General features: G+C 47.8%; 2 protein-coding genes across 2 annotated transcripts in view; both read right to left on the bottom strand.

Moving 5' to 3' along the window:
• Positions 1-1,518, bottom strand: part of LOC115948702 (T-cell surface glycoprotein CD8 alpha chain-like) — a 2,308-nt gene extending 790 nt beyond the window's left edge. Inside the window, exons 1-2 of the mRNA XM_031063058.1 lie at positions 1,473-1,518; positions 537-899 (exon numbers count right to left, since the gene is read on the bottom strand). Of these exons, the coding sequence (XP_030918918.1) occupies positions 537-899; positions 1,473-1,518 (409 nt within the window). The remainder of the gene's footprint in view (positions 1-536; positions 900-1,472) is intronic.
• A 3,524-nt stretch (positions 1,519-5,042) lies between these two features.
• The window catches only part of LOC102039671 (T-cell surface glycoprotein CD8 alpha chain), a 5,597-nt gene continuing 1,696 nt past the window's right edge, over positions 5,043-8,943 (bottom strand). The window contains exons 3-6 of the mRNA XM_005428344.2: positions 8,824-8,910; positions 8,346-8,462; positions 7,311-7,341; positions 5,043-5,088 (exon numbers count right to left, since the gene is read on the bottom strand). Of these exons, the coding sequence (XP_005428401.2) occupies positions 5,043-5,088; positions 7,311-7,341; positions 8,346-8,462; positions 8,824-8,910 (281 nt within the window). The remainder of the gene's footprint in view (positions 5,089-7,310; positions 7,342-8,345; positions 8,463-8,823; positions 8,911-8,943) is intronic.

Below are 8,943 nucleotides of genomic sequence, written 5' to 3'. Positions count from 1 at the left end.
CACATCTCTCCTGCTTTTCTGCTCTCCAGCCTGGGCAGGGCTGTTCCTGTGCACAGTGAAGCCCTCAGGTCTGGGAGAGCTTCATAGAGCCAAGTGTGGATGGGGTCTCCCTAGAGAGGGTCTCCCAAGAGCCAAGAGGGATCTGCAGCCTGCTTGTTTCTCACTTTCTGACACCATCCCCACAAAGCCTGAGCCCCCTGAGCTTGGTGGTACTTTTGGCACCTGCGTGTGCTGAGGAAGGAGGAGGTGGTGGTGGACTTTGCTTTAATGCTCTCCCTTCAGAGCCATGGGTGGGGGAGTGGGGATGGGGAGATGAAGCCCAATGATGTTTGCCTTTGGGCAGGAGCAGTGCCAGGAGGAGAGGTGGGAAGCAGGGAGGCTCTGGCAGGAGGAGCAGTGGGTTGCTCACAGGATGACTTGGGCAAGCCAGCAGGGAAATGGGGTTTGTGGAGGGATGGCTGCTTACAAAGGGCACGGGCAGGAGGTGCTGGGCATTTTGTCAGGGCTGGGTGAGGCTGGGGGAAGGTGTTGCTGACCTGGGAGGAAGGCTCGCTGGCCAGGGCTGAAGTGCAGCATTTGGTTGAAATTCATCACACAGAAATAGCTCCCCTGGTCCTGTGGTGTGAAAGATTTCACTGCCAGCCGATGGATCGTGCTGTCTTTGCTCGCCTCAAAGCGTGTGGACGTTTTCAGATTCCCCTCAAATGTGGCCCGGGATATGGAATTGATGAAGACAATGAAGTGAAGGGTCCCACTCCTGTCCTGGCGGATCCAGGATGCCCCATGGTTCTTGTCAGTGTGACACTCCAGCTCCAGCTTCTGTCCCACCCGGAGCTGGCTGATGTCCTTGGGAGACCTGACCTTTATCTGAAGTGACTGGCCATCCATCCCAGGGCAGCCTGCAGGAGAGAAATCCTTGCTGGAACCACTTGGGAAGAGTCAAAGGGTCCTCTGAGGAAACCTCCTTCCCTCCCTGTCCATGGGCTGGAAGTAGAAATGGAAAGGGAAGACCTCACACTGTCTGGAGGATGTGAAGGTTTTCTTGGAGTCCTTGCTGGGATGGTGCATGGAGGGTGCTCAGCAATCAGCCACCCGGCCTTGAAAGATGGGTGCTGCCCTTCCAGTGTCTTCTCAGGGACGTTACACCTTCCCAGCTTCTCTGAAGTGATAAGCTGTGTAAGCTCCCTGTGAACACTAACTTTTAAACTTCTCCCTCCCCTCTGGACCCACTCATTGGATCAATCTCCCTTCCCAGTGCAGGTGGTGCTGTAGCCGCCCCTCTGGCTGTCCTTTGCTGGCTGAGGTGACTCTGCCTCTCCCCCCACAACTACTGAGCACACCTCAAGGTCAGCAGTTTTGGTTTGTTTTTTTTCCTTCCCCTTAATTATTTACCCCAATGTCTTGGATTCAATAGAAAGGTTTTCCTTGTCCCTCCCGGTGAAGGGGGAGCGCAGCCCCGTGTCCGTACTCACAGAATGCCAGAGTGAGCAGCAGGAGCAGGGCAGGAGACGTGTCCATCTTGTCCTGGGGTGCCTGTGCTTGGGGCTGGTGCAGAGCAGCTGAGATGGTTTTTCTCACTTGGCTTGGGAGGCTGTGTCACTCTTTGGGGAGGATGTGATATCATCAGGACCCCAACACCAGGATGCATTCAGTTCAAGTCCAGAGTCTGGGTCCCTTTAACCTCATCATTTCTTACAGGATTGTTTCTGGATGACTTTCAGAGAGATCCAGAGTGATGCTGCTCATGGCTGAGGTAACATCAGCCACCACAGCCTGCTGTTCCCTCCCCACAGCTTCTGTGCAGAAGACCCAGAACTGCCCCATCCTTTGGTGCAGACCCTAGAACACTTTTCTTGGCGGGGATTCTGCCTCCTTCTTTTGAGCACATTCATGGAGTCCTGTGTGCATGGCAGAGCCCACAGTGACTCAGATGTTCCTGGTGTAGATCCATGCGTATTGTTTATCTCCAAGCACAGGTTTCTGGCACACTGATGGGTACTTCTCTATTGTTCTTGTTGCACTTCTTTGTTCAGTTCTTCTTTGCTACTGCTCAGCAAAAGCCTTTTCATGAAAAGTAGTTGGTTTAGGAACTAGAACCTATTGAGATTGCCCCTTGCACTAGTGAGTGTTTTGCCTTTTCTTTGTTTTTAAAACTCGTGGTTGTCTTCTTTAACCACAGGGTCTTCTGCTCTTCAAAAAAACCCTTTTATGGTTCACCAGAGAGGGCTCTTGCTGCTGCTTCCAGGTGACCTCTTGCATATGGGGATGGGTGATGCTTCCTGGACCTTTGCATGCATAGAAAGAATTATTTCACCAGAGTGCGAGGGGCTGGGCTAGTGTTTGATTGAACTTTCCTGTTAATTGCTTTTCTGTGTGTTTTTTTTTTTTTATTACACCTTTGCAAAGAAGCTCTGTTTCTTCCTAGTCTGTCAGAAGCCAAGTGCTGCTGAGTTTGATGCAGTTACTGTTGGGGCTGCTACTCAGAGCATGAGATGACCCAGCCATCTTCTCCCGGAGTGTCTGTCCTTGGGGACAGTGCAGCACAGCTGAGATGAACTTTGTCACTTTGTCACTTGGCTTGGGAGGCTATGCCGCTCTTTGGGGGGATGTGATGTCATCAGGACCCTCTTGGGTAAAGTGACAATGCTTGGCCTCTGTGACAAAACATTGAGGAAAAAAAAAATTCTGAAGAAATTAGTTTATAATCCAGAATTTGTGACTTGCTTCTTCTTTGCTTTTTCTGCTTGTGGTTCTTTTGTCTCACCATGGGTTCCTTCTGTCCTGCCCCAAGCCCGCTGTGTGCTCCAGTGGCCCTTGCTGCTGCCTCTGTGTGACCACTGGCACAGGGCAATGGCTGGCTTTTCCTGGAGTTTTTGCACACACAGGCTTTCCTGTTGATTATCTTTCTGTGTAAGGTTTTCTTTTAATTTCTTTTCTTTTTTTTACTAACCCTTTGCCAAGAAGCCTCTTGGTTCCTGGCTCTGTCAGAAAACAGGCGCCGCTCTTTGCGCTGCTACCGACAGCCGAGTTATGGAAAATGGTTTGGGAACTGTGGTTGTATCACTGGGCATCAAAGTGTGTTAATGAGTGGAGAAAGCTGCTGCTGGGATGTGTGAGGGTCACTGGGGCTGTGTGAACTGTGCCCTGCAGAGTGTGGGCTGGAGAATCAGTGTGCAGATGAGCTGAGGGAAGCAGGAGCCATCCCAGAGCCTCCCGAGTTTGGCACTGGGCTTGAAGGTGATCAGGTGTGTTCTGAAATAACAAACAACCCCTCTGAAACAAATAACAATTCCCAGAGCAAACAGATCCTGCTTCTATTCCTTCATCTGTTGGAAGAGGATTTGGGTGTGGGGGTCAGTACCAGAGCAGGAGCTCCCTGCCCTTCTGCCTGGGCTACAGGAACGTGGTGTGATGTGTACTGTGAAAAAGTGGATAGGAGGAAAGACCTATCAGCTTTTTGGCAGAAACACTTTGAGTTATAACTTTTTAAGAGAAAAATTTTAGCTCACACTAATTCAATAAGAAACTACCCAATAATTAAATTGATCTCATAGCCTCAATGTTAGGGCTTTTCTGTTATTTTTACTTTCATAGTGTGTGTAGTTCTGTGGAATTGCCATTCAGTATTTGCTTACTATCTATTGTTTAGATACACTTATCTAGTCCTGATTTTTTCTTTTTTTTCATTCTTACAAACAAGTAAGTTTGGAAGAACTTTGTTTTTCTTTGATTTTCTCTCCTTCCCATCTTGTTTACAGAGCAGGAGACTATCACAGGGTTTCTTCCACTCCTTTTTTTGGCCAGGTTTTTATCAGCCCCATGACAAGAACTCCAGAGTACTCGCAGACTCTTTATCTCAGACACCTTCTTGACAGTTTCCTGGGATGTGGGAGTGTTACTGGGCCCATCACAAATCCCTGGGAAGATACCTTTAGATGATTTTAGGCTGTGGTGAGCTGGAAGCTGAAGTCTGCACCCTAATGCTCAGGATGGGTGTATTAATCACTGGCTTTTGCCTTAGCCAAGACTTTTTCAACCCCTTGTTTATTATCTTCCTGAAGGATTTTAGCTTTTCTGAGACTAGGAACCAAAGAAAGAAAGAAAAAATGGTCATGAATCTGACTAGAATAATTTTATTTTATGTCTCAGTTCTTAAATTGCAAGTATACTAAGGAAATATTTACATGAAATACAGATCTGAAAAAACAGAACTTACAATAGTCCATAACATGTCCCTAAAATATCAACATGGCAAATAGCCTGCTTAACCAAAACAAGTGACAAATTTGGTTTTTTAAAATCACTCAGGCATTTCCCTCAGAAAGAAAGCAAATCCCACTTTCCTTACTCAGGCCAAACTCCTGCAGAAATAGGTGGCTCAGGGGTAGCAGCAGAACAAGTGTGAGGGGAGCAGTGAACCTTAGCTCCCAGGACTGTACAAGCCTGAAAAGTAAGGCAATGAATCCATATTTAGCTTCTCAATGCAGTCTTGTATTCCATACCATGAAAAAACAAAAGCCCTAGGAGAGAGGCACCACAACAAGAAGATAGGTTGAGTGAGGATAATTATTTCTAAGGCTTTGTGTAGCAAATGCCACCTCTGGCTGCATTCTGGGAGGAAATCACACAGAGCTTTGAGCAAAGGCCCAACTCATGTCCTTATTTCTCACCAGCTTCTCACTGAGGTGTGTCAGCACCAGGATTGGCCTGGCTCTAGTGCCTGAGCCTTGTCCCTGGGAGCAGAGGTGGCTTTTGGCCCCTGGTATCGCCTGCAGGAGCTCAGGGTCTGGAAGGAGCTGTGCTTGACCCTGCAGCATTGCCTGGAGGAGCTCAGGGTTTGGAAGGAGCTGTGCTTGACCCTGCAGCTCACAGGAACCGCTGCTCCTTGTCCATGTGTCTGTGCTCCCTCTCGTCTCCTCAAACCTGCCAGGCCAGAGGGGCTGAGGTGCTGTGACCTTGTGGATAAGGTAGGAGATGGATTTCTGTGCTGACAGCTCCCAGGAGAAGATCCAGCAGCCAGGAGGAGCAGATGCTGATCTGTGTTAATTTGGTGTTCTGGGTTTCGCGGGAGGCTTCCCGTTTGCAGGTCTGGAGGGAGAAGAGGATTTGGTTTACTCAGATATGAAGAGAGAGGAGCAAGAAGGCAATCAAGGCTCCTTTAGCCTTGGGCTGCAGCCAGGGACCTCCAAGAGGAGGCTGCAAAATATTCCTAAATCCTCTTTGTGCAGGTGAAAGGTCTGCCTCCATTTCAAGCAGTGACAGATGACAGAAGGGTATTCTCAAGATACACTGATGGTTGAGTCTTATATTAATTAATAAATAAAGTGGGCTTTGTAAATTTACCTCTGGCTTCTGCACACTCCTGTCCTCTCATTAAGCCTTTCTCTACATTCAGAAAAGAATGAAGAAGGAAGAGCTAAGGGTTTGTGGGGGTTTTTTTTGAGTTAGACAGGGTGTTATAATTTCAGAGCGATTTTTTCTTGTTGGAACGTGTTGCCTGCAGAGAAGTTAGAAGGGAGGCTTTCCAGACAGCCAAATTGCACCCAAAATGACAAAAATGACTGCTCTCCATCAACTGAGAGTTTTATGTTGATCTAATGAGTTGGGAATTTGAGCCCCTTTTCAGGGAAAATTAATTGGTAGTGGAAAATGAATCCTTGTGCTGGCAGCAAGGATGGCAGGCCAGATCCTGGGGTGCTTTGCAAGGAGTGAATTGCACTGTTACCTTCCACAGAGCTTCCTTTCACTGAGCAGGAGCAGGAATTTCCTCTCTAAATCAAAACTGAAATATGGTACAATAGCTAAAACCAGAGCTCTGTCAAGTTTAGGGCTGCTGAAGGAGAACCATCCTTGAGGACATGATTTCCTGAGGCCCCACTGCATCAGGGCAAAGTGGGAGAGCTCTGCAGTGTGTTTTTCTCCCCACAGAGACAGAACATCCTTGCACAGAGCTGGCAACAGGGGTAGAGATAAGTGAAAAATGCAAACATTCTCCTGAACAAGGCTGCATAAGGAGCTCTTCCTTATCATTTCTCCCCTGGAAAGGCAGACGAGGATCAGGAAAGCTCTGGGTGTGATAAATATCCTCTGTGAAAATGACAGTCTGTTCCATTTTACAGACAGTTTAAAAAATGCAACCTGCCTTTGAAAGAAAAATAAATTTGTAGGGATCCATTTCCTACTAATGTTGGGGAGGGACTGTACTAATTTGGAGAACTAAATGGCAATTACCTCTTGTACTAAAAAACCCATGGATGTATAACAGGGAACAGGAATTTATCTGACTTAGAAGATGCTTTGATTGGCAAAGAATGAGGCTCCAGAGGTGTGAACATGCTGTTCCAAAGCTTCTTGGCAACCCAGCTGTTCCAAGCACTAGCCCAGCCTGGGATGCCCTTGAGCAGTAGTGGAGATTTCTTGGTGTCTCTCTTGCCACAAGCCCCAGGGTGCACAAAGCCTGCAGAAGAGGTTTCATTCAGAGCAGGAGGAGTGACAAACCAGCAGCAGGGAGGTCGATTTGCAGAAGCAAAATGTGTGTGGGCAAAAAGCATTTCCTCTCCCAAACCAGGACATTGCAATTCTCATTCTGATCGTGTTTTCCTGGTCACCCAGGCTGAGCTGGGGAGGCAGGAGGGAAAGCATAAAGAAAAGGTTCCTGTGTGCCCTAGAAACTGGGTTACCCCTCAGTCTATCCCTGTCTGCACTGGTGTTTCTCAGGCGAGTCCTGTGAGGCTGCAGCAGCCTCTCTGCTGCTGCTCCTCTGTGCCTGGGGGGGAAACAGAGGCAGGAACCCTGGTGCTGCTGGCCCAGCATGGTGCAGAGGGGCATTTGGGGTGCAGGAACTTACATGTGAACCATGGGGACATCTGAGTAGGCAGTCATGGTTTGGGGAGGGGAAGGGATGGAATATGGTCACCCCCGAGCTCAAGCTGGGAATGGTGCATTGGAAGCACGGAAATGTGGTAAGTTATGAGCACTGGGAGATGCACAAAGCTTTTGGGCTGCCACAAACACCTCCTGTCCTGTTTTGCATTGGCTGCTGGGTCAGAGCTCAATGATTTGAATGACTTAATAGTTGTAAAACCAAAGAAAAAGCCCAAACAGATAAAAAACCCCAAACAAAACCAGAAATAGAGAGCAGGAGAACCTTCTGTTCTGTTTTTGCCCTCAAGTCATTGCTCAGGCTCCTCCCAACCATCTTGTATCAGATGAAGAACTTTTAGATTGCTTTTTGGCACCTGCCCTCCTTTATCTCTTGAGGGTGAGATGTTGCCAAGTTGAGGAGGAAAATGCCAGTGCCTGTCACTCACCTCTTACACCTGCATCTTCGTCTTCTGGTTTCTAAGAAAAGAGAGAAAGTGTTTTAGTTCAAAGGTGCCAAGTGACAACTCAGGAAAGAAGCACTCCAGTGAGGTAGGGCTGCTGCTCCCCTGCAGCTGATATCTTTAATAACAGATAAACCAAGCCTACTTTTGAGGAAATCCATGCCAGGGAATGGTGCTGCAGCTCGTGTTACCCCAGTAATTCACTTAAATATTTTCATGAATTAATCTTTGAGGTGAGTAGCAGCACCAGGGTCAGCCTGGGAACACTGAGGGTGAATTATTTCTGTTTTCTGTCTCCAGTGACTTTGGGACATTGCTGAAAATCCCTCAGCAGCAATAATTTCTGCAGCAGGTGAGTGGCAGCGATGCCACATCACATGCACCCAAGGTAACAATGCTCTCCTCCATTTTAGCCTCTGTGTTGTTACTTCGGGGTAGATTAAGCCAAATAAATTAATTATTTTCTTTAATTATTTAATTATTTAATTATGGCCCAGCCATTAATTTTAGACTAAGGTAAAAATCCATCCTGAAGGGCTTGGAAATTGTTGCAGAAATTACCTGCAGCTGAGGGCTTTTCACTGCTGATATTGTAATGAAGTTTCTCATCTGGTTCCAGCTTGAGATGCTACTCTCAGCATCTGCTGGAGCAGATTTACTCTGTTAGGTCAGAATGTTTCAGGCTCTGGGGCTTTAACCTGTGACACACCCATTTATGAGCCCAGACAGTTGGTAGAGTAAGTACTGTCTCTTTCTAATCTATTTTTCTTCCTCGAAAGTCTTTTCCAACATAAATAATTTCCTGATTGTGTGATTCTAAGTTGATAATTCTTTCTCATCCTAACCCTAGTGATGAGTTTTAAAATACAGACACTGATTTTAGCAGTGGTCCTTATCTTGCGTTGGCTGTGTTCTGATTATCAGCTGCCTCCCCAGACTGCCAGAACATCCATGTCCCTGAGGGCAGGGCTGGGGGCTCAGAACAGAGGTGGATCTGGAGAGGGTTGTGGGGAGCCTTACGTTGGCACAGCACGATGGTGATCGCCAGGGCAATGAGGAGCAGGAGGCAGGCACCTGCCAAGGGCACCCAGATGAAGATGTGGCAGAAGAAATTCAGATCTTCCTGCATTCTTCCCTCTGCAGGAAGAGAGAAGATGGAATGTCCACCAAGTGCTCAAGATAGTTCTGGTGTCAGCATTTTCCTGGGGACTCGAGGGAGGAGATGTGGGCAAAAGTTTTCTCCTGTTTTCTGCTGAGGCTAAAAGCAGCTCCAGCCCCCAAGGCTCTCCCCTCCCCACATCCCTGGTGTGCCCAGGCATGCTCAAATTTTACATCATATTTAGCTATTCTTAGGTGGAATGAAATATTGGAATTAATCCTTAAAGAAGCTCTGTGGATCTTCTCTCTCCCCCCAGTCCCAAAATATCTGCAGGATCCCCCTTGGTGTCAGTGGACCAGAGTCCAGCCCTTCCCCTCTCCCTCCCTGCATTCAGGTTACCTGGATCTGGAGTTGTGAGCTTGGGCTCCGCAGTGGTGCTGCCCTGGGTGGTGGGTGCTGGAGTGCTGGGTGCCACTGTGGTGGTGGCTGTAAGTGAAATGGGTTAATTCAGCATGTAGG

This window comes from Geospiza fortis, unplaced genomic scaffold (assembly GCF_000277835.1).
Source record: "Geospiza fortis unplaced genomic scaffold, GeoFor_1.0 scaffold125, whole genome shotgun sequence".
NCBI classification, from domain to species: Eukaryota; Metazoa; Chordata; class Aves; order Passeriformes; family Thraupidae; genus Geospiza; species Geospiza fortis.
Note: the sequence above shows the minus strand (reverse complement) of the source record. Positions and strands in the feature narration are given on the sequence as shown.